Source organism: Anomaloglossus baeobatrachus, chromosome 4 (assembly GCF_048569485.1).
Source record: "Anomaloglossus baeobatrachus isolate aAnoBae1 chromosome 4, aAnoBae1.hap1, whole genome shotgun sequence".
NCBI classification, from domain to species: domain Eukaryota; kingdom Metazoa; phylum Chordata; class Amphibia; order Anura; family Aromobatidae; genus Anomaloglossus; species Anomaloglossus baeobatrachus.
In genome coordinates this window covers 454650135-454676209 of record NC_134356.1, presented here as the reverse complement: position 1 = coordinate 454676209, position 26075 = coordinate 454650135, and the positions used below count along the sequence as shown (strand labels likewise).

The 26075-nt window shown below is 45.8% G+C and overlaps 1 protein-coding gene and 1 long non-coding RNA gene across 2 annotated transcripts in view; one reads left to right on the top strand and one right to left on the bottom strand.

The window, feature by feature from the left end:
- Nucleotides 1-270: 270 nt before the first annotated feature.
- Nucleotides 271-3335, bottom strand: LOC142303851 (uncharacterized). Its single transcript, XR_012753054.1, has 3 exons — nt 3218-3335; nt 608-1623; nt 271-539 (listed from the first exon to the last, which is right to left on the bottom strand). It is a non-coding gene; the product is annotated as an uncharacterized LOC142303851 (long non-coding RNA).
- Nucleotides 3336-3403: 68 nt separating this feature from the next.
- The window catches only part of LOC142303848 (sorting nexin-1-like), a 101418-nt gene continuing 78746 nt past the window's right edge, over nt 3404-26075 (top strand). Inside the window, exons 1-5 of the mRNA XM_075345643.1 lie at nt 3404-4120; nt 19326-19428; nt 24034-24155; nt 24662-24728; nt 25293-25336. Coding sequence (XP_075201758.1) covers nt 3656-4120; nt 19326-19428; nt 24034-24155; nt 24662-24728; nt 25293-25336 — 801 coding nt within the window. The 5' untranslated portion in view covers nt 3404-3655. The remainder of the gene's footprint in view (nt 4121-19325; nt 19429-24033; nt 24156-24661; nt 24729-25292; nt 25337-26075) is intronic.

Here is a 26075-nt window from a genome sequence, read left to right as displayed (position 1 = left end):
TGAATCGATAGGAGCCTGATGCCGGCCATATCCTCTGATGTGTGGTGTCCTGCAGCTGATCAGTGTGGTCTCTATGCAGGAACACATGCCTGCAAGAAGAACCCCGGCCCCCCTTTAAGATCCCACATGCCTGTAAGAAGAAACCCGGCCCCCCTTTAAGATCCCACATGTCTACAAGAAGAACCCTGGCCCCCTTTAAGACCCCAGCTTAGAGAAAGCACAAAAAGATTGAGGCGTTTTACAAAAAAAAAAACAACCAGAACAGAAGAGTTTTTGCGCCTTAGGTTTATTAACAGATATCTCCAGCGGCATCCAGCGTCTTTTGGACTCAGCACGGGTTTGGTGAAGCCTTCAGTAAGTATTTTGGACTGAGCACGGGTTTCGTAAAGCCTTCAAGCGATATTTTGGATTCACTACGGTTTTGGTGGAGTCTTCAGAAGTCTTTTGGATTCACCCAGGGTTTGCTGAAGTCTTGAGACGTGGCGTCGCTGTGTGGAGACCTCTTCACTGTCTGAGATAGTGCCTTCTGCGCCTGTGAACTGAGACAAGAAGAAGCCATCATTACTACACATTCTGTCCACAGGCAAGCGTGTACATTGATATTTACCTTTCCTACGGCCGGGTTGGCGCTTTATGGGGGTCCTCCTGGCTCTGCGTCGCCGCCGACGTCCACTGCGTTCATTCTGCGTTCTAGATGGCATGGTGACAGGTGGAGCTTTGTTTGTCAGCGGTCCGGTCCAGGAGTATGAGGATAAATGATAGCCGCATGGCTTTTTATAGTCTCTGACTACTGTGACCTCATAATATGATGACATAGCAAGTGGGTGTGGCCCCTTTATTTAGTCAGCGAGCGAGGCTCCATTATTTACTTAGCGAGGCTCCATTATTTACTTAGTGAGGCTCCATTATTTACTTAGTGAGGCTCCATTATTTACTCATCGAGGCTCCATTATTTACTCAGTGAGGCTCCATTATTTACTCAGTGAGCGAGGTTCCATTATTTACTTAGTGAGGCTCCATTATTTACTCAGCGAGGCTCCATTATTTACTTAGCGAGGCTCCATTATTTACTCAGCGAGGCTCCATTATTTACTTAGCGAGGCTCCATTATTTACTCAGCGAGCGAGGTTCCACTATTTAGTCAGCGAGGTTCCATTATTTACTTAGCAAGGCTCCATTATTTACTTAGCGAGGCTCCATTATTTACTTAGCGAGGCTCCATTATTTACTCAGCGAGCGAGGTTCCACTATTTAGTCAGCGAGGTTCCATTATTTACTTAGCAAGGCTCCATTATTTACTTAGCGAGGCTCCATTATTTACTTAGCGAGGCTCCATTATTTACTCAGCGAGCGAGGTTCCACTATTTAGTCAGCGAGGTTCCATTATTTACTTAGCAAGGCTCCATTATTTACTTAGCGAGGCTCCATTATTTACTTAGTGAGGCTCAATTATTTACTCAGTGAGGCACCATTATTTACTCAGCGAGCTTCATTATTTACTCAGTGAGCTCCATTATTTACTCAGCATGCGAGGTTCCAGGGATGGGGGGGGGTCACTGGCACTATTAATGTTGACATTATGGCTGCCATCATAGGTACAGTCAAAATACTTCTTCTGTTTTACTGCATGAGTGCACAAGACAATAATTAAAATAATACTGCTCCCCATATACAAATATACTGCCCGTATGTACAAGAGTATATCTACTATAATACTGCCCCTATGTACAAAAATATAACTACTAGCATACTGCCCCCTATGTACAAGCATATAACTGCTATAATACTGCTCCTATGTACAAGAATATAACTACTAGATTACTGCCCCTATGCACAAGAACATAACTACTATAATACTGCCCCTATGTACAAGCATATAACTACTATAATACTGCCTCCCTATGTACAAGAATATAACTACTATAATACTGCCCCTATGCACAAGAACATAACTACTATAATACTGCCCCTATGTACAAGCATATAACTACTATAATACTGCCTCCCTATGTACAAGAATATAACTACTATATTACTGCCCCTACGCACAAGAATATAACTACTATAATACTGCCCCTATGTATAAGAATATACAGTGGCATGTAAAAGTTTGGACACCCGTGGTCAAAATTATTATTGAGAACAGTTAAACAAGTTGAAGATGAAATGATCTCTAAAAGGCATACACACTATATACGTTATAAGCTATATAAGAATATACAGTGGCATGTAAAAGTTTGGACACCCCTGGTCAAAATTATTATTGAGAACAGTTAAGTTGAAGATGAAATGATCTCTAAAAGGCACGCTGCACTCCTCGCGGTGGCAGTTTTTGGATCGCATGCTGCACCTCCTCGCGGCGGCAGTTTTGGGATCGCACGTTGCACCTCCTCGCGGCAGCTGTTTTTGGTTTCACGCTGCAACCTACTCACGGCAGCAGTTTTTGGTTCCACGCTGCACCTCCTCGCGGCGGCAGTTTTGGCATCGCACGTTGCCCCTCCTCGCGGCAGCAGTTTTTGGTTCCACGCTGCACCTCCTTAATATACCCCCCACGCTGCCACTCTCCTTAATAAACCCCCCATGCTGCCACTCTCCTTAATATACCCCACGCTGCCACTCTCCTTAATATACCCCCACGCTGCCACTCTCCTTAATATACCCGCCACGCTGCCACTCTCCTTAATATACCCGCCACGCTACCACTCTCCTTAATATACCCCCACACTGACACTCTCCCTAATATACCCCCACAGTGCTCCTCTCCTTAATATACCCCCCATGCTGCTGCTCTCCTTAATATACCCACACTGCCAATGTCCTTAATATACCCCCATGCTGCCACCCTTCTTAATATACCCCACACTGCCAATCTCCTTAATATACCCCCACACTGACACTCTCCCTAATATACCCCCACTCCACAGTGCTACTCTCCTTAATATACCCACACACTGCCCCTCTCCTTAATATACCTGACACTGCCACTCTCCTTAATATACCCCCATAGTGCTACTCTCCTTAATATACCCCACGCTGCCGCTCTCCTTAATATCCCCCCAAGCTGCCACTCTCATTAATATACCCCTCCCACACTGCCTCTGCAAAATATTCCCCCCCCCACCGTGCCCTTTTGTAAAATATCCTACACACACACACACACACACACACACACACACACACACACACACACACTGTCCACTCTGAATAAAGTACTCACCCCACTACCTCTCAGAAAGCTGTGTTCCTTTCACGATTGTTCTCCCCTTCTCCATTACAGTCCATTTTCCGCTCCTCCATGGAGCGCTCACCCCTGCCCGATGTGTATCTGTGGCACCCGCAGCAGTGTGATGACGTCAGCAAGGTGCTGATCTCATCACGCTGATGCACGTCAAGGCCCAGACCCGAGCGCCTCGCTACACTGTTCAAATGTATTTACGGCTGAGAGACGCAAATACATTTGATCAGGAAGGAGAGAGCTGCAGTCACCATCACTCTCCTCAGCAGTGTGTATGCCAGGCGCAGAATCGCACAGCAGGGCCGACACAGCACAGCGCACACTGCGGAGGAGAGCGGCGGTGAGTGAAAATGGAGCGGCCACTACAGGCACCAGCCCACTACAGGCACCGACCCTTCTGGCATTTGCCAGAATTGCCCTATGGCCAGTCCGGCCCTGACTGTATGTATATACTGTAAGTACATACAGGGTGACACACGTGTATACATTATTGTATGTACTGTATGTATATACTGTAGGTACATACAGGGTGACACACGTGTATACATTACTGTATGTACTGTATGTATATACTGTAGGTACATACAGGGTGACACGGGTATACACTGCTCAGGCTCGCTCCCTCATACTGTCAGTACCGGGTTCCCACCACACGAGGGCGCCGTCTCGCATGTGCTGTGTTTTCCTCGGGGCGTGACGTCAGCTCGCCATCGCCCTCAGTCCGCCGCTGGCCGGAGTTCCTGTGTTGTCCCCCAGCTTCCGGCAGTTCCAGTGATGGCGGATGAAAGTGGAGTTATACAGCACGGTCCCCCGGAACTGGATGAAGATGAGGAGGCACCGGGCAGTGACAGTGACACAGAGGGAGAGGACATCTTCACTGGGGCGGTGAGTAACGCTAGAAGTAACAGTGCAGTGAGTAGCGCCGGCAGGTAGTAGTGGTGTCATGTCCTCTGCTCTCACCCAACGGCTCTGTAGTCTCGGGCTCATCTCATGTCTCGGCTCTTCAGATTTCACATTAGTCTATAGCCTTACAATATCAGCGGACTCTGGGTACAAATACACTGCCATATGCATATAGAGGGCCTGAGGAGGGGGCATCATACCACAGCCCCCCGTGTGTGAGGAGGGGGCATCACACCACAGCCCCCCGTGTGTGAGGGGGCATCATACCACAGCCTCCCGTGTGTGAGGAGGGGGCATCATACCACAGCCTCCCGTGTGTGAGGAGGGGGCATCATACCACAGCCCCCCGTGTGCGAGGAGGGGGGCGTCAGCGCCACAGTACCAATATTGTGCTTATTTCCCCCAATATAAGCCTCAGGGACCTCAGCAGACTGCACTGATAGGTATCTTGGTGAAAGGGTTGGGGCCACAAATGTCTGCTGTGAAAACTCCTACTCCATGCAGGTTTCCACCTTGAAAAATCAGCCTCGCACACCAAGGAGTTTAAAGGTCACACAGGTCTTGAAAAATCTTAAAGGACCCTGCACATATAAAGGGCTCAGGGGCCAGACAATTTTGCATCTGGAAAGTCTCTGTTCTCTCTGCGCCCTGTTCTTCTGCACTTCCTTAGGGCTCAGCACATTCCTTACATATAGAGCCAATATGTGCTCTGCAGGTTTGTGTGTCAGCAGGTTTCTGGTGATTACTATTTCATGTATGTAAATACATATGCAGGAAGCAGCGATTCATTTATTCCACCTGGTAGAGCTTATCTCCTGATGTCTGGGCTGTAGATACAAGGGACGGTCATGGGACTGTTGATTTCATCATTTGGATTCCTGCTGTATATGATCCATCTGTTCATGAGAACTTGGAGCTGATAGATATGGGCTCGAGGCCCTGTGTCTCATTCATTTACAGATTTGTTGGTAACAGATTCCTTAAAGGGGTCGTTGAATACTTTTAAATGTTAACCTTAATGGTCATGTAAGAAATAAAGCAAAAATGACATAGCACTGCCCCGTAGAAGAACATTGAAATGAGTATTTTCCAATAAAACATTGGATAACACTTGTCTGAGTTATACGCTCATTTGAGCTAGGCTCTTTCATATGTTCGCACAGCACGGTCCGTGCACAGACCAGAATGCTCGGACTGGCTGCTGCTCTCCTGGCCCGAGCCTGACTGCCTCATATGAAGCTGCCCACTCTGGTTGGGAGAGCTGGAAAAGAGCTCCTAAGTGGAGAAAGAAGCAGTTTTCTATATAGCACAAACTTTCATTTATGCTAAATGTGTTAAAATGTCAGTAAAGCACTGTAGTAGTATTAATGCCAAATAAAGGATATTTCTATATTGTGCTATTTGCCATACAACATGTTGCTTAAAGGGGTTTCTTGAAAAGGGCATGTGAATGTGACCTTATATTGCTTGTGGAAAAATGTTTTAACTGTTTCATCAGTTCTGAAAATGTTACACAATTCTTACAACCTGTAACTTACAGTAGGGTAGCGTATTTTTTCGGACTATAAGACTCACCCTGGTTTTAGAGGAGGAAAATAAAATTTTAAGCAAAAAATGTGGTCATGACACACTGTTATGGGGCGAAGATCTGCTGCTGACACTATTATGGGGGTAATGTCCCTAAATTCTCTACTAAGGTAACCCCATCCTGATGATCCTCCTGCCTTACATATGATCCCCATCCTTGTATATATGTCCCCCGTCCTGCCAAATGCCCTCCTCCAGGCTGTAGCTGCCAGGGGTGATCACGCGGGTCAGCTATTAATTATGCCCTCATCCCACCCACCTGTCAGCGTTGGCTTCAGCGCTGAGAGATGATGGGCGGGAGGATGCACGCATATGAAATGAGCGGGCCCACGTGGTCACGGTAGGTGCTGCTACAGCCTGTGCATGCCCCCGATGACCCGCAGCACCCTCATTCCCCGCAGCCATGCCCTACATTCAGACTATAAGACGCACCCCCCACTTTCCCCCAACATTTGGGGGGGACAAGTGCGTCATATAGTCCGAAAAATACGATATGTGCGCACGCTGCGTACTTGATTTGACAAAAAAAATGCACCCTCTGGCAGACTTTGAAAACTGTAAACACTCCGTTTGACCAAAAAAGCATGCATTTTCGTCAACGCGTTTTTTAAAGGAGAAATAAAATGATAGGCTAGGATAATTGATAGCTAGAATAGATAGAAGAAATGCAGTAGATAGAACATATAGAATAGAAAGAAATAAAAGAATAGCTTGATAGAGGGACAGCTAGCTTGGACAGCTATTTTTTAATTTTTTGGGTTAAAAAAAATGTGGGGACCCCGCTATTTTTCATATAAAGCCCAGGAACAGCAGCAGCTGTGGGCTGCAAACTTCAGCTGTATGCTGTTATTTGATTTATTTAAAATGAAAAAAAAAAATGACGTGGGGTCTCCCTCATTTTTCTGAAACCAAGCAGCAGCAGACAACTGGGGGCTAATATTATTAAGGTGGGAAGGCCTAACAATAGCTGCCTTAGAAGTGGCACTTAAAATGCACCAATTCTGCTGCTGGACCCGACTCTTCCTGTTGCCCTGGTGCAGTGCCAATCGGGGTAATAAGGAGTTAATTGCAGCCCACAGCAGCCATTAAGTCCTAGTCTGAGACCCCTCCTCAATCTCTAATCTGTAAATGAAAGTAAATAAACACATACACCCCCAAAATCCTTTATTTATAATAAAATACAAAAAACACCCTCTTTCACCACATTATTAACCCCATCATACCCTGCAGGACCGAAGTAATCCACACAAGGTCCCACGGCGATTTAGCTCTGCTACATCCCTGTCCTGTTACAGTGAGCACCATAGAACATGACTGTCTAGAGACAGAGCTGCGAGATGAGCATGAACTCAGGCAGTAGTGCGGGGCCCGCAGTTGTGACGTCAGAGGTTCACCCGAGTTCATTCTCATTGTGCGGCTCTGTCTTTGTGCCGCGGTCTCATTTGCGATCACAGTGAAGGACTCTTGGCATTGCGGACCCTACATGGCCCTTGAAATACAACCATCTGAACCCGGCCTAATAATCAGTGATGACTTTTGCTCATTGGACTCCTACAAATCTGCTTAATTAGAAAACACACACCTCACGGGTTGGAAAATTCCACTGCAGATCATCTTCCTGCACGTTTTGCTGAGAATTTGTGGTGGGTTATTTACATCATTAGTGCTATAATTTACACTGGTTTGTCCTTGTATAAATCTTCAGCATTTCCGGCCATGTGGACGCACAGTGTAAGACTTGGTGGATGTGATGTGACCGCTGGCTATGTGCAGGGACAGTGCCTGTAAGGAACATGCACCTCCTCACCTTCTATTTGAGGACTGTACACATCTCTATTGTTTCTATATAATCTGTATTTTTGGCAAGATGTCAGGATATTTTGCTGATGGAAAACATTTCAGTAGGCTGCAGGAATTAGCCAACAAGCTCCACATTCACCATCTGAACAGAATAGTCAGCTTTTCATTCACCTCCCACAACACATGACTTGTGTGCTGCGTCCAAATATGACTCAGGAGCCAGGAACTCGGATGGAAACTGGAGACATCTCGGTGGGTTCTCCTGAGGAAACTACAGTTATAGCTCCAATAGTCAGGAAACAATTTTGTGGGATGACCTGCGCGTTCCTTAGAAATGTCGGCCCTCAATTTATCCATTAAACACCATCATGTGATGAGGAGCAGGAAAGAAGTTATTGTGAAATGCTGGGGATGAGAAATGATAAAAAAGACTGTCCATTTGTGGTTGACTTGAGAGGCTATAAGGAATGACTAGAAATGGGCAGCGCTGATCGATTTATGCTGTAGAGTTTCTCTGCAAAGTGAATGTCATCCATGATGAGAATACAAGATTTTCAGATTTTCCGCATGAGGCGCCACAGTAGAAAATCTGGCAGATATATAGCCCATAGGAATGCACCTTTATTTTATATTCACCTGATTGTATAATGGCCACTGTGGCTCTTTGAGACACATTATTCCAGTACTTGAAGGTTTTCAGCAGTCTCTATCATCGAGACAGGTAATCCTGTATGATGACAGGATCCAAAAATCACAATAGGTGATGTCACAACTTGCCCTGGTCCCCTCTGTTCACAATGTCCTTTTGCAAGGCATCATTAGATGCTTTAAAGCAGGGGTCTCAAACACGCGGCCCACGGGCCTCATGCGGCCTCTCAGGGTAGTTTGTGCGGCCCCCAGGCCCGTGCCCCTGTTCACTATCGCGGAAGGGGCCGCACTGTCTGCACTTTGTCAGATGAATGTGTTGCTGGTGCTGGCAATACAATCATCTCACATAAATCACTGACAGGGACACTGCACCGGCCGCGATAGTGAGCAGGGGCACAGGCCTGGGGCCCGCACGGAGCAGAGATGAGGGAGCGCGGGACAGGTGAGAAGAATGGTGTGTGTGTTGGACGTTAACCCCTTAGCGACCTATGACGTACTGGGTACGTTATGGCTCCCTGGTACTTAAGGACCCATGACGTACCCAGTACGTCATGGCGAAATCGCAGCCCCGGTGGCTACGAGCGCTGCAAATACCTTAGATTCGGGGAGGAGGGGACCTCAGGAGGGGTGGTGTCTCCTCCCCGAACCTACGGAGGCTGTGATAGGCTGAGCGGTGTTCGTCAGCCAATCACAGCCACTAATGTTTCAGCCATTGAAAATCGCTGAAACATTGAAATCCAGCCAAGATCAGTGCAGCTGTAGCCCTGATCATTGGCTGGAGCTGGGTGACCTGTGTTTCACCCGCCCACAGGTCTGATTGGAGAGACCGGCCTTGTGACCGATCTCTCCAATCACTGTGGATCTGGGGCCGGAGACCACTCCCCTCAGCTTCACTCCGGCGTCTGTGGAAGGTGAGGGGAGCTGCTGACCCATTACTATAGGATGGGGACAAAGTGCGCACATTACTATGAGATGGGCACAAGACTGGGGACATTACTATAGGATTGGGACATTACAAGGATGGGCACAATACTATTGGATGGGGACATTATTACTATAGTATGGGGACATTACTATAGGATAGGGACTAGGATGGGCACATTACTATAGGATAGGGACTAGGATGGGCACATTACTATAGGATAGGGACTAGGATGGGCACATTACTATAGGATAGGCACATTACTATAGGATAGGGACTAGGATGGGCACAGTACTATAGGATGGGGACATTACTACAGGATGGGGACAAGGTGGGCACATTACTGTAGGCTAGGGACATTACTACAAGGGGACAAGGATGGGAAACATTACTTTAGAATAGGGATAATGCTGGGGACATTACTATAGGGTGGGGACAAGGTTGGCACATTACTATAGAATGGGGACATTGCTACAAGGGGACAAGGATGGGGAACATTACTATAAGTTGGGGGACAAGGATGGACACATTACTATAACATGGGGACAAGGATGGGGAACATTACTTTAGGATGGGGACAAGGATGGGGAACATTACTTTAGGATGGGGACAAGGATGAGCACATTACTGTGGGATGGGGACTAGGATGGGGCACAATACTACAAGGGGACAAGGATGGGCATGTTACAACAATATGAGGAACATTACTAAATGATGTTGGTCAAAATTTCTATATAGTGTTAATTGTAACACTATTAGTTACAAGACAGGGATAAAATATATATAAAAAAAAATGTTTAAACAAAGAATGCGCACGTTTGCTATAATGAACAAGTGCAAATGTTCAAAATCAGTGATCCCAAGGTGTGTAAAAAACAATAAAATATATTATATATGGTAACAATAAAAATTTCACTTTGTCCTGCAAAGAATGCGGCCCCCAAATTATTTTTTTTCCTCTGTGCGGCCCATACACCCAGCCGAGTTTGAGACCCCTGCTTTAAAGCATTATTCCCATCTCCAAGATCCTTTCCCAATATATAGTAGGTGTAGTAGTGTTATCAAATACCTTAAATTAGAAAGTATAGTTCTGATCAGCTAGGTCATTCACCTCAAGTGGAGGGCATTGCAGTAGCTTTGATATCCATGGTAATGACCATATGGACAGTTAGTTGCTAGTGGTTGTAACCATGGACACCTAAACTACTTTAATCCCTTCACCCCTGGGCGATTTTCTGTTTTTCGGTTTTTTTTGCTCCTCTTCTGAGAGTCATAACTTTATTTTTCCGTCAATCTTACCATGTGAGGTCTTGTTTAGGTTTACTTTTATCTAATCGGTTAAAAAAAAGTTCAGAAGTTTGTCCAAAAAAGTAGCGCACTTTTTGTGCTATATTTCGCGACCCGTAGCGTTCTCATTTTGCAGTGTTTCACATGCATTTTGTCATTGACACAGTGCAGTTTAAAAAGCAAGAAAAAAAACACGTATGCACAGACCCTTAAAGCAGCATAAAAAGGACAGCATTTACCTTGTGTGTGAACATGTCCATAAACTTGATATAGACATCAGAATAATGCAGGTGATCTCCCTTATGGACTGGCCATGTTAGTTTTTAGCATATCCAAGTCTTCCTGCGGTAGAGATAAAATATTACCTTTTTAATATTGAAGCGAACCTAATCAAATGCATGCGCTTATGGCGATGTTGGCAGGAATAGCTTAGACTTCTCTTGTAGATAATCCTTGCCTTTCGGTCGTCACCTTTGTGGGGTCGTGTATATGCACAGTGGTGCCATGATCTGGTGCACTCTGTATGGAAAGCCCATCTCTTTCATGTCACTCATTATGTTTTGGTAGGAAAGCTAGATGTTCAGTAATTTTTAATTATCAGTGAGGTGGCAGTGTTGAAACCCAGCTTTTCTATGGTCCACTTGCATGTCCCTCTGTAGCCAGGTTTCCTTCAGGAAAGTTGAGAAGGCGCCACAGAAATACTGAGACTACTGAATACATATTTGTTTACGTGTATCGGGGCAACTCAACATCTTACCACTGTTGTTCCTCCTTTGGTTGAAATGCTTTATAAACTGTGATGAGATGCGTATAAATTACTAGCAGATTAGAAAGAAAAAAGTCCTAAAAAGAAAAAGCTTGGCTTACAAAATTAAGGTAAAACAATCTGTCATAACTGCAAATAGTGTTTTAGGATGTAACTTTAAAACCAAGAGCCGAATGTGAATTGTTGTAGATTGAGGATCCTGACGTTTGTGTTTGCAGTTTTACCAGATCTGTCAGACTATTTGCCTATAGTACACAGCAAGGTTTATTTTTCCTCATGTCTTTAGAAGCTAAACCAAACATGCAAGAATCTTAGGTGGACTTCCAGAGCGTGTACACTTCTGTGTGGGGGCGATTATGAAAGGCTATATTTCAAGAGCAAAATTAAAGGGAACCTGTCACCAAGTTTTCCCCATGTAAAGTGCAGCCACCACCAGTGAGCCCATATATTCATCATTCTAGAATTATATAATTCTACCTTATAACATAAATGGAGGTATTTAGAATATTATAATGGCCATTGTAATACCAGCCCAGCGCCCCTTCATGGCACCCTCCTTTGCTGGGTCCTACACTACACTGTGAGTGTAGGACCCAGCAAAGGAGGGTGCCGTGACGGGGCGCTGGGCTGGTATTACAATGGCCATTATAATATTCTAAATACCTCCATATATGTTATAAGGTAGAATTTATTTTGTTTTTTTTCACAGTGTGTGACTGGTCTTTTTTTCTCATATTTACACCATCCAGATACGCACCTGTTCACATTGTAAAGCTGCTGCCAGTACGGTTTGAACTCAGGTTCAACCAGCGTGGGAAACCAGCAAGGAAACCCCTGTTTCATTCTGTTTTTTCTATTGTGAACAATATATATATATATATATATATATATATATATATATATATATATATATATATATATATATATATATATATATATATATATATATATATATATATATATATATATATATATATAATATTTGAAGCCAGAAGTTTACATAGACTATCTAAAAAGTCACATGCATGGTTTTCTCACTATCTGACATGAAATCAGAAGCAACACTTCCTGTTTTCGGTCAATTAGTATTACCAAAATTATTCATATTTGCCAAATGCCAGATTAATAAAAGAGAGAGAATGTTTTAAGGCATTTTTATTACTTTCTGCAAAGTCAAGTTTGCATACACTAAGAGTAATATGCCTTTAATCAATTAGGGCCAACGCAAATGATGATGTCATGTCTTTGGGAGCTTCTGGCAACATCTGAGTTAGAGGCACACCTGTGGATGTATTTTAATACACCCCTGAAACACTGCTTTTTTTGTGTAGCATCATTGGAAAGTCAAAAGAAATCAGCCAAGATCTCGGGAAGATAATTGTGGACTTGCACAAGTCTGTTTCACTCTTGAGTACAATTTCCAGATAGCTGAAGGTGCTTTGTTCATCTGTACAAACAATTTTATATGCAAGTACAAACAAGATGGGAATCTCCAGCCATCATACCACTCAGGAAGGAGACGGGTTACGTGTACCAGAGATGAATGTGCTTTAGTCAGACATGTTCATATCAACCCAAGAACAGAAGCAAAAGACCTTGTGACGATGCTGGCGAAGGCTGGTAAGATTGTGCCATTATCCACAGTGAAACGAGAACTGTATCCGCATGGGCTAAAAGACAACTCTGCTACGAAGAAGCCATTACTCCAAAAGAAACATAAAAAAGCCAGATTAATGTTGCACATAAGACCTTAATTTTTGGAGACATGTCCTGTGGTCTGACAAAACTAAAGATGAACTGTTTGGACATAATGATCATTGTTAAGTTTGGATAAAAAGGGAGAAGCTTTGACGCCTAAGAACACCATCCCAACTGTGAAACACGGACAGTGGTAGCGTCATGTTGTGGGGTTGTTTTGCTGTGGGAGGGACTGGTGCACTTCACTGGCATAATGAGGAAAGAAGATTATGTAGCAACATCTCAAGACATCAGCCAAGAATTTAAAGCTTGGGTGGAAATGGGTCTTCCAAATTGACAATAACCCAAAGTATACTGCCAAAATGGTTACAAAGTGGATTAAGGATAATAAAATCAATGTTTTGGAGTGGCCATCACAAACCGCTGATCTGAATCGTATTGAAAATTTATGGGAAAAGCTGAAAAGGCAGGTGCGAGCAAGACAACGTACAAACATGGCTCAGTTACTCCAGTTCTATCAGGAGGAATGGGCCCAAATTCCTACCAACTACCGTGTTTCCTCGAAAATAAGACATTGTCCTATGTTATTTTTTTTCCTTGAAAAATGCACTATGGCTTATTTTCGGGTGGGGCTTATTCTCGGGGAAACACAGTTGGGGGTAAGTCCCTCCCCCTCCCCCCTCTTCCCAGGAGAATACCTACCAGTCCCCCTATGCTCCCAGCAGGTATGCTCTACACGGTTCTCCCCTGCTTCTGGCTGATACTCATATACATCAGATCGCACATAGACTCACCACATCCAGCAATACCGATTACTTCTAGCTGGCAGGGGGCCTGGGATGCAGTGCAGTGTAACGCGAGGACCTTTGGTGGATCGATGTGTTCCACCGCAGGTCTTCCATGTGTAACTCTGGGCAATAGTTTCTGAAACCACACAAGAACCCTGCCAATATTGAAGAATTCATAAAATGTAGTGGGGAAAAAGTTGTATGTTCTCACGTTGCAGTAAGCATGAGGCCACAGTGTTTATGCTTTCATGACATTTCTTTTATCAAAATAAACATCTCAGCACAACTCTTGGGCTATGAACCAGAGGTACTGATAATACCATGGATTTGCTGTCACTTCGGTCTTTTTGTTACACTTAGGGTACCGTCACACTTTAGCGACGCAGCAGCGATCCCACCAGCGATCTGACCTGGTCAGGATCGCTGCTGCGTCGCTACATGGTCGCTGGTGAGCTGTCAAACAGGCAGATCTCACCAGTGACCAGCCCCCAGCCAGCAGCGACGTGCAAGCGACGCTGCGCATGCACGGAGCCGGCGTCTGGAAGCTGCGGACACTGGTAACTAAGGTAAACATCGGGTATGGTTACCCGATGTTTACCTTAGTTACCAGCGCACACCGCTTAGCTTAGCGTGTGCAGGGAGCAGGAGCCGGCACTGGCAGCGTGAGAGCTGCGGAGGCTGGTAACGAAGGTAAATATCGGGTAACCACCTTGGTTACCCGATGTTTACCTTGGTTACAGCTTACCGCAGGCTGTCAGACGCCGGCTCCTGCTCCCCGCACATTCAGGATTGCGCTGTCACATACAGCGATGTGTGCTTATCAGCGGGAGAGCAACAATAAAAAAAAGAACCAGCACTGTGTGTAACGAGCAGCGATCTCACATCAGGGGCCAGATCGCTGCTCAGTGTCACACACAGCGAGATCGCTAATGAGGTCACAAAAAACTTGACTCAGCAGCGATCTCAGTAGCGATCTCGCTGTGTGTGAAGTACCCCTTAAGCATAGGAGACCATTGAAAGTCGTCGCATGAGAATTTTTTTGTAAAGCATTATGTACATAGTCTGTTGGAGCTGGTCTACTCAAAAGAAATATATCGGCAGAAGAAAATCAGCAATGGCACTTCATTATCCTTAGATTTCCAATAAAATATTGAACTATGTGCACACATGACATACAATGCAGTCTTGTTTACCGCCTCCAAAAAAATCTTGCTTCATTTGTAAGGGGTACTTCACACACAGCGAGATCGCTACTGAGATCGCTGCTGAGTCACGTTTTTTGTGACGCAGCAGTGACCTCATTAGCGATCTCGCTGTGTGTGACACTGAGCAGCGATCTGGCCCCTGCTGTGAGATCGCTGCTCGATACACACAGCCCTGGTTCGTTTTTTTATTGTTGCTCTCCCGCTGATAAGCACACATCGCTGTGTGTGACAGCGAGAGAGCAACAATCCTGAATGTGCAGGGAGCAGGAGCCGGCGTCTGACAGCCTGCGGTAAGGTGTAACCAAGGTAAACATCGGGTAACCAAGGTAGTTACCCGATATTTACCTTAGTTACCAGCCTCCGCAGCTCTCACACTGCCAGTGCCGGCTCCTGCTCCCTGCACACGCTAAGCGGTGTGCGCTGGTAACTAAGGTAAACATCGGGTAACCATATCCGATGTTTACCTTAGTTACCAGTGTCCGCAGCTTCCAGACGCCGGCTCCGTGCAAGCGCAGAGTCGCTTGCACGTCGCTGCTGGCTGGGGGCTGGTCACTGGTGAGATCTGCCTGTTTGACAGCTCACCAGCGACCGTGTAGCGACGCAGCAGCGATCCTGACCAGGTCAGATCGCTGGTGGGATCGCTGCTGCGTCGCTAAATTGATGTTTCACAAGGTTCTTCTACAGCTGTTTTACACGGGTGGAACGCAGATATACTGTCTATAGGGCTGTTAACTACTGTTTTTTGAAAATTGAATATGTCATAAAAAAAACACAAAACCAAGCGTGTCCTGTTCTTGATTTGTTACAGATGAAATTCACACATTCAAGCCCAGGGGTGTACATAGACGTTATGGGAGCCCTGAGCAGTATCTCCCCCCCCCCCCCCCCCAACCACTGTATGCTACCCCCACAGTGAATTCTTTAACAGTACCATCCATATGCACAGTATGATGACCCCAACAGTAATCCTAACACAGTATGGTGGCCCCCCCTTTATTCGGTATGGTGGCCCCCCCTTTATTCGGTATGGTGGCCCCCCCTTTATTCGGTATGGTGGCCCCCCCCTTTATTCGGTATGGTGGCCCCCCCCTTTATTCGGTATGGTGGCCCCCCCCTTTATTCGGTATGGTGGCCCCCCCTTTATTCGGTATGGTGGCCCCCCCTTTATTCGGTATGGTGGCCCCCCCTTTATTCGGTATGGTGGCCCCCCCTTTATTCGGTATGGTGGCCCCCCCTTTATTCGGTATGGTGGCCCCCCCTTTATTCGGTATGGTGGCCCCCCCTTTATTCGGTATGGTGGCCCCCCCCCTTTATTCGGTATGGTGGCCCCCCCTTTATTCGGTATGGTGGCCCCCCCTTTATTCGGTATGGTGGCCCCCCCTTTATTCGGTATGGTGGCCCCCCCTTTATTCGGTATGGTGGCCCCCCCTTTATTCGGTATGGTGGCCCCCCCTTTATTCGGTATGGTGGCCCCCCCTTTATTCGGTATGGTGGCCCCCCCTTTATTCGGTATGGTGGCCCCCCCTTTATTCGGTATGGTGGCCCCCCCTTTATTCGGTATGGTGGCCCCCCCTTTATTCGGTATGGTGGCCCCCCCTTTATTCGGTATGGTGGCCCCCCCTTTATTCGGTATGGTGGCCCCCCCTTTATTCGGTATGGTGGCCCCCCCTTTATTCGGTATGGTGGCCCCCCCTTTATTCGGTATGGTGGCCCCCCCTTTATTCGGTATGGTGGCCCCCCTTTATTCGGTATGGTGGCCCCCCCTTTATTCGGTATGGTGGCCCCCCCCTTTATTCGGTGTGGTGGCCCCCCCCTTTATTCGGTATGGTGGCCCCCCTTTTGTTCAGTATGGTGGCCCCCCTTTTGTTCAGTATGGTGGCCCCCCTTTTGTTCAGTATGGTGGCCCCCCTTTTGTTCAGTATGGTGGCCCCCCTTTTGTTCAGTATGGTGGCCCCCCCTTTTGTTCAGTATGGTGGCCCCCCCTTTTGTTCAGTATGGTGGCCCCCCTTTATGTTCAGTATGGTGGCCCCCCCCTTATGTTCAGTATGGTGGCCCCCCCCTTTTGGTCAGTATGGTGGCCCCCCCCTTTTGTTCAGTATGGTGGCCCCCCCCTTTTGTTCAGTATGGTGGCCCCGCTCCTTTCGTTCAGTATGGTGGCCCCGCTCCTTTCGTTCAGTATGGTGGCCCCGCTCCTTTCGTTCAGTATGGTGGCCCCGCTCCTTTCGTTCAGTATGGTGGCCCCGCTCCTTTCGTTCAGTATGGTGGCCCCGCTCCTTTCGTTCAGTATGGTGGCCCCGCTCCTTTCGTTCAGTATGGTGGCCCCCCCTTTTGTTCAGTATGGTGGCCCCCCCTTTTGTTCAGTATGGTGGCCCCCCCCTTTTGTTCAGTATGGTGGCCCCCCCTTTTGTTCAGTATGGTGGCCCCCCCTTTTGTTCAGTATGGTGGCCCCCCCTTTTGTTCAGTATGGTGGCCCCCCCTTTTGTTCAGTATGGTGGCCCCCCCTTTTGTTCAGTATGGTGGCCCCCCCTTTTGTTCAGTATGGTGGCCCCCCCCTTTTGTTCAGTATGGTGGCCCCCCCCTTTTGTTCAGTATGGTGGCCCCCCCTTTTGTTCAGTATGGTGGCCCCCCCCTTTTGTTCAGTATGGTGGCCCCCCCTTTTATTCAGTATGGTGGCCCCCCCTTTTGTTCAGTATGGTGGCCCCCCCCTTTTGTTCAGTATGGTGGCCCCCCCTTTTGTTCAGTATGGTGGCCCCCCCCTTTTCATTCAGTATGGTGGCCCCGCTCCTTTCATTCAGTATGGTGGTGGCCCCGCTCCTTTCATTCAGTATGGTGGTGGCCCCGCCCCTTTCATTCAGTATGGTGGTGACCCCCCCCTCCTTTCATTCAGTATGGTGGTGACCCCCCCCCCCTCCTTTCATTCAGTATGGTGGTGGCCCCGCTCCTTTCATTCAGTATGGTGGTGACCCCCCTCCTTTCAGTATGGTGGTGACCCCCCTCCTTTCATTCAGTATGGTGGTGACCCCCCCTCCTTTCATTCAGTATGGTGGTGACCCCCCCTCCTTTCATTCAGTATGGTGGTGGCCCCGCTCCTTTCATTCAGTATGGTGGTGACCCCCCTCCTTTCAGTATGGTGGTGACCCCCCTCCTTTCATTCAGTATGGTGGTGACCCCCCTCCTTTCATTCAGTATGGTGGTGACCCCCCCTCCTTTCATTCAGTATGGTGGTGGCCCCGCTCCTTTCATTCAGTATGGTGGTGACCCCGCTCCTTTCATTCAGTATGGTGGTGGCCCCGCCCCCCTCCTTTCATTCAGTATGGTAGCTCCCACATAACCCACTCCCTCCTACACGGCCCTCCAATAGTATAATGACCCCACATTGTACTAATTAATTTTAAATTAACACTCCCCTCTCCGCTGCTCCTGTCTCTGCAGTGTGTGGGCTGAAGCTCTGTACAGCGAGGTTGATAGTGACATCACCATGCCTACTGCAATGAGACATCAGAGCTCAGATACACAGGGAGAATGATGGAGCGGACGGCTACCTGTTCCATCATAGCTTTCAACTTTATCTGCATGCATTAGTGATGCTGGGGGGAGGGGGGGGAGGTCTGGCACTGGGCCTCCCTGACTCATGGGCCCTATAGCGGCTTTATGGTCTACACTATTAGTGGTACTCCACTGTTAAGTCTGTTGATCTGTGAAAACTTGGCAGCACATGGATGGCATTATAGTTACATCCTAATGCTGTCCTGTTTTTCACTGGCTGACAGAAGGGTAAGAAACTACAGAATGTTTTGGGGTTTTTTGTGGGTTTTTTGCTTTTACATTTCAGTAAAATGGATGAAAATTTGAGGCACCACTTAGTTGAATAGTGGATATGTGAGGCATAAGACACCCTAGTGGCACGTGTGTGTCTCATTAGAGACAGGTACTCACTAGAAAAAAAGTGCGGTAAATTAAAAATTCCTTTTTAAATTAAAATGTAGCATGCAAGTGATATAAAAAGTGAACAAAATCTAACGATACACCTATATTATGAGTGGTAAGGTGTCTGTGACCAATATTACCCAGACGTTTGCTTTCTCCATTGGGTTTTTGCATATGCCTCTTATGGTAGGTGCGCGCAGTCTTATTGATTTTCCTGGACCCATAGATGAAAAAAGGCCAGGTCTCCTTGGATTTTTTGTGGACTCAGTGTGCAAATTAAAAAAACAAACCTAGAAAAGTACAGAACACATGTGATGAGGCCTTTATCTTTCTACTTGGTACCTGTAATTGTGTTTGGTTAGCTCTTATTAGCAGGGTCTGTTCTTTAGTAAAGTGCTCTTCTCCCTCATTAGCTTGTCTAACCAGTATAACTGAAATGTAATACTGGATATAGCCCTGAGCTAATATGGAAACCCTGCTACTCAGATCCTGTTTGTAACCTTTGCAGCTGTAAACATGATACCTTCCTTCATTTAATCTGTTTCCTTCAATGATTTAGATCAAAGAAGTGATTGCTCCAGTGCCCCAGAAGGAGGTGGTCCAAGAAACGTCGAAAGAAAATGGACTGTTCCTGGATGATGATGACCAGGATTTGTTTGCAGGTATACATAACGAGTTTTGTAGTACTAGAGCACTATTCTGTATCCTTTGAAAAGGATAGTACTGCACATTGCTTTCTTATAGTGTATATCTGCTTTGTTAGCCTGGTATTGGTGCAGAATAAGAGAATTTAAGTCTTTCATCTGAATATGACAGACTGTGTACAAGTAAAGCCACCTTCGTTTTGTCCACCACCCGTCTGACTAGCCTATTAGTGGCACACCAAATTGTATACCGCCTTGATGGTACAGCACAAACAGCTGCCCTTCCAGCACCAGAAGTTACAAAGATGGTTTGGATGATTTATCAGCATTACAATAATACTGACACTTTCCATCATAAATTTAGTTATAGCAGAAGTACACTGTAATAATTGAAATACATTTTAACAATTGTCCACTGCTAATTTTTTTCCCCCTCTCCAATCAGCCATTGTGCAGAGAAACTGCAGCACAACTTCATTGAAGTGATAGGGGCTGTGTAGAGAGAGCTTTGCAGAATTGTGAGCCTCTATATTCTGGGGCCACAGCATTAAATTCGATATTGGACCTCTATCAATCATAAGTTATGGCATATCATAGCAATAAACCGTCACACTAGAAGACAGGAATACCCCTGTATAGGGAGCATGCCAGCAGTTTTGACTTCTGATGTATGGTAAGTAACAGCACTATATATAGGACAAGGAGCGCAGTGTTTGTAGGGTGATTGTCATGCATGACGGATCAAGCACTCAGTCATAAGACCAACTGGAGCCATTACTTAGCAGAGGGGAGAGGCTCGGGAGAGCAGAGTCCTGGGCTCTACACATGAAGAGGCCGCCTCTTGGGCATGCATAGCTGCTGTCTTTGTTATTAAAGGTTTATTCTCAAGTTGTGTCTTGAGTAGTGATGGGCGAACCTCCCAATGCTCCTGATCGGGAGACTTGCCCGAGCTTTTTGTAAAGTCCATGTTCGGAGCTGGAGATAACGTGAACTTTCATCTGAACCAGAGCTTGGACGTCACAGTTATGGGAGGTGTGTGTGTGTGTGTGTGTGTGTGTGTGTGTGTGTGTGTGTGTGTGTGTGTGTGTGTGTAAAATAAAGAACATAGTTAATAATAAACATTGTCATTATACTTACCGGTCCTGCAGACCCGCTATCTCCCAGCCGCTTCTGTTTCCGGCTCCATTCATTAACTTCCAGGGGTATTCACTGCACTGCTCGTCACTCGGCAGTCTTCGGCTTTTTTCGGCGGTGTTCACAGTAACGTCAGGGGTCACCCGAGTCCTGCTTCTCACTCTTTAGAGACACTTGTCTGTACAGAGCGATGAAGCAGAGCTGACATTCGTCTCCCTGTGAACTTCGTCGTACTAAGGATTTTTTTTTTATAATAAAGTGTTTTTTTTTTTTTGTTCTAATATTTTTATTTTTTTTTTACTATTTACTAGAAATTCATGGTGGCCATGTCTAATTTGGCGTGACACCATGAATTTCGGGCTTAGTACCAGCTGAGAATACAAAGCTGGTATTAACCCCTTTATTACCCAGCATGCCACCTCCATGAGGGCTGCTAGACGAGCCGGGTAAAGCGCCTGGAAATGGTGCTAAACAGTGCGCCATTTCCAGGGGCGACTGCGGGCTGCGATTTTTAGCGTGGGGGGCCCAGAACGCTTGGTCCTTACCACGCTGAGAATCCCAGCTGCCTGGTTTTACCTGACTGGCGATCAAAATATGGCGGGAGCCCACGCATTTATTTATTTATGTTCTTTAATTATTTTTTAAATAATTAAAAAAATGATTGGGCTTCCTTGTGTTTTTTATTGCCAGCCAAGGTAAAGCCAGGCAGATGGGGGTGGCAGCCCGTAGCCGTCCGCTTTATCTGCGCTGAGAATCAAAAATACAGTGGAGCACTACGTCATTTTTTTTAATTTATTTTTACATTACTATATTATGAGGGACCCAACAGCCAATCACAGACGCTGTTACGCAGAATAGGCGTCTGTGATTGGCTGGAGTAACCTGGAATCTGCCCATACATTCTAGATGCTAGAATGTATGGACTAGTTTCAGGTTTCTCCAGCATCCAATTACAGACACCCACTCTGTGACAGCGTCTGTGATTGTCTGTTACTTTAACAGTAAAATAAAGCACCAACACAGAGAAAAAAATATTTTATTCGAAATAAAACAGAAGACATTTAGGACTCCATCTCTATTACCCAAAAAAAAACCCCTCCAACTTAGTCCAAAGTAGGGTGAGCACCTTCAGCTCTGCCACATCTGTGCGAGGAGACAGACAGGTCTGCTCACACAGACAAGTACGCACAGACTCAGCTGAGAGCTGTCAGAGACTTCACCCGAGTGCACAGCTGTGTCCCCGGGTAACCTTGACTGACGTCACTGGTACACTGCCGTAAAGTGAGCACTTGTCGGCAGTGAGAGCGCTGACGTCAGTCGGGGTTACCCGAGGGCACAGCTGACTTCACCGCTGACAAGCGCTCATTTTACGGCACTGTTGCAGTGACGTCAGTGGAGGTTACCCGTGGGTCAGTGGAAGCTACTCACACTGTGAGGTTCCGTGACTTTGTGAACTTGAAGGTCTCAAAAACCACTGTAGCCGGTGACTGACTGCAACGGTTAGGTGACTGGGAGAGTGCGTCCTCAGAGAAACCTCCCATCATGCACTCCTATAGTCACCTGACCGCTGCGCCCAATCACAGACTGTCCTGGTAACCTCTGACCTGGCCATAGATCACTGCGGGGAGCATCGGGAGGGACGACGCCTCCCTCCATTATATTACCCATTCAGGGCTAGAAAAAAGTGTATTAAATCATCTGATGTCCCAGAAAGAGTTAATAAAAACAATCAATAAATTGTGTGTACCTAAAAATAGCGCCATGACAAAAATGCATAAAAAAACGGAATGAAAGACCACATGGATGGAAAAATATAAAACAAATATTAAAAAAATGACAAACCCCAAAAAGTAAAAAAAAACTGAAAAACTTTCACTTTATAAAATGCTTTATTAATTGAAAAAAAAAAAAACAACAAAAAAAAACAAACCTATGATTGAAAGGTCCTGTAACCCATGAGGTAACAACAAAATTGACACCAGACTGGTCACATGGCTATGACATCATGGAAGGTCCTGTAGTCAGTGGAGGTTACACGGGGGCACAGCTGACTGGCCTCAGCTGTACATTGGGGTGAAGCATCTGACAGCTCTCAGCTGAGTCTGTGCCTGTACTCTGTGTGAGCAGACCTGTGTTTGTCTTCTCGCACAGATGTAGCAGCGCTGAAGAGATGCTCACCTTGGACTATGTCGGAGGGTTTTTCTTTACAGCCCCTGGACCCGAACTGTAAGACACGTTTCCCAGGAAAACCCCTGTTTGGGACCTTGTGCAAGAACACTGTGTTCCGTACGGACCACAAACTTTACAGTTCGGGTTCTCCCATCACTACTATTGAGTCCTTCAGAGCAAAGCAATCTTCTTTAGTTTTTCCTGCTTCCTGGGGTATTGCAGGGTGGACTATCCTTGATTGATGGCTCTGGTGAATAGAAATGTAGTAAAGCCTATCACAAGCTCTGGATAACACATTCTGCTATCGTGTTTGTTGCGAATCTACACGGTTATTCCTGTATTTACATGCAGGGATTAGAAGGCATTTGAACAAGCACACAGATCTGACAGCATGAGCAGAGATCAGTGATTAGGAGACCTGCTGTGATCTATAACTGCATCTCTTCAAAAGATGGGAGGGAAGTTAATACATAACTGCTGTATTAATAGACTGGAGGGAGGCAACAGACTGGAATGTTAAAAGGAATCTGACAGCAGGTTTTTGCAATTTAATCTGCATATAGCATGGTTTAGGGGTTAACACACTGAATTCAGGGATGTAGCTTATTAAGCAGTGTGGAGTTGTTTCCACACAATGAAGGTTGTATCATCAGGAGATTATCATTGCCTGGACTATAGCTTATGTGAGCTCTGGTCTGATCACGCCCCCTTCTTTTGATAAGCAGCTCACTCTCAATAGACATTGTACACAGAAAGCTGTGGTGTGGGCAGGATTAGCTTTCGGAGCTCTGCCACATCTAACAACTGATTGTATTACAACTGCTTCACCCAGTAAACTAAATGATATGTCACTGAAATCAGGATCTGGTACATCCCCTGTTGGCTCACACGTTGAGCCCGCATCTTTGCCTGCATATGTCAGCTGATCTGATCAGCTGACATATGCCTGTGACCGACACGGGTGGATCAGACTACTTAAATCCCACTGTCCATCACCGGCAGAGTGATTTGCATGCGCTGGCGAGGAGCACATCATTCCCCGCTCCCATTAGCAACCGCGTGACAAAAAAAATGTTGTTTCTCTTTGATGTAACCCTCACACAGATGCGTAAATGTAGTCTTGGTAGGACTCTGGGCTGATGGCTTCTGATGAATGCATTGATTATAGTAAAGTACAAGCTTCTTCTGAAATACATTGTGTGGTAAAGGAACACTGCTAAATTCTCATCTACAAGCAAATGTAATGAAAGTGAAATAATGAATTTGGTAAGTCTTTTTTCTGTGATGTCACTTTTCTGATGTTTTGTTTTTTTCCTACAGAATCAACGGTCAAGCTTTCCGTGGACAGTTCACGTAACAATCAAAAAAAGGAGGCACCCCTTAGTACCCCAGCACTTATTGCAGCCGCTTCTGCTACCTCCAAACAAAAAACATATGAAGAGGTAATTTTCACAAGAATCATGTGCCTTTATCCCAGAAGCAACAGCCTCTATTTCACATGTTCACATAAGCCAGAAAATAATAGAAGCAAACAAGCCCCAGCCCCCCCCCCCCCCCCCCTCCAACACTATAACTATTCTCTTAACACTTTGTCAGCAGCCTGTAAGATGCTGCAATGTCAAAATGTGCTGTTTTGCCATGATACAGATCAAGCTGTCACTGTCATTCTGATCTTACTAATGTGAGTGTAAAAGTGAATTGTCCCAAACTCTAGAAAAAATATCTTGCGTAAACAAAGCTTTCAACTGAAATATGCTTCTTTACAACATGACACTCAAAATTATATAAATGTAAGCTTTGTGAAAAGCAAACTGTGAATTAAACCCATCATATGTTAGTCGGCTCCAACTTTCTACAATGTTTGGCCATTAAAATAAAGGAGGTATTTGGGAAGAAGACATGGCACAGTACTCTGCTTATATTCTTTGCTTATATTTCTTGCTTTCAGTTAGAAGAGGAAGAACAAGAGGATCAGTTTGAACTGAGCATCAGTATCACAGATCCAGAGAAGATTGGTGAGCGCTCCTGTGTCCTCTGCCCCCAGAAGAATGTGTAATTATAGTCTATGTGGTTTGTGATTAGTAACGATCCCCTGGAGTACATAGAAGAACTGATTGCATGCAGTACATACACAAGCTGGTGTTTATCCGGGAGCATAAGTGTTGTGAGAACAAAATTACCCACTCACCTGCTCTAACTCGTGGATCAAATGCCGGCTTCTCTTGTAGTCTGAACTTGATCAGTAAGCGATGAGGTTTGTGATTGGCTGCAGCAGTTAAGTGAATAGAAGGGCATATCATTGGATGTTTCGGTCATGAAATGCTGTTCTTGTAACCTTCCAGCCAATCAGATGCCTCAGCAGTGGCATTGGCTGAAGAAGGGTAAAGCCATTGCTTCACTGCCTCCTGGGTGGCCTGCACTGTTTCAGATTTGTTATAATCACCCCTTACATTCCCACAGTATGTTTTTATTTAGGTCGGATAACCCCCTTAATCATGCTGGCTACTGATACTTGCAGCATTGTTTAATGCGCTGAAGGATATACAGCAAGGTTGGTAATAGTGATTCCTTTCTTGTAGGTGACGGTATGAATGCATATGTAGCTTATCAAGTATCGACTCAGGTAAATAATGGCTGTCTGTGAAGTCTTTAAATTACAGCACTTTTGTATCCTGTCGTGCCCGTGCATCGTCATTGACTTTGCACTGTCCAATAATGTAAGCAGCGATCTCTTGGCTTTTTTGGTATTGTGGGTAGTTTATCTCTTACACACTCCTTCCTATATGTCTCACACATAAGACACCCCCCCCCCACACCCCCACCCCAATACATATTACACATACATCGCCCAAAGTCAACTGGTCTGGCCAACAGTCTATATGGGGACAGTGTATGGGGGCCCTGGACAGATGATTATTGTAGGTGTTAAAGATAATAATAAGTTTTATTTTTATAGCGCCAACATATTCTGCAGCGCTTTACAATTAAGAGGGGACATGTACAGACAATATGAGACAATACAACATAACAAAATTAAGATACCAGGAGGAGTGAGGGCTCTGCTCGTAAGCTTACAGGCTATGAGGAAATAGGAAAAGATCTGACCTTTCCAATTTTGGACTGATGATCCTTGTGGTTCTCCCTGTGATGAACTGCCGCCATAGTTGTCTGGCAATAGCTCTCTCATAGAGAAGCAAGGCAAACTTAGCAGAGCGCAGGCTGCTATGTATGGGCAAGATAGTTCTTCCGGCAGCCATCTGGACCATCGGCTGAGCCATCATTTGGCTGACCGCCATCTAAGCTGTATTGGGGGGGGATATAGAGTTTGCAGGTGAGTCATACACTAGGATGCAATTTGTTGC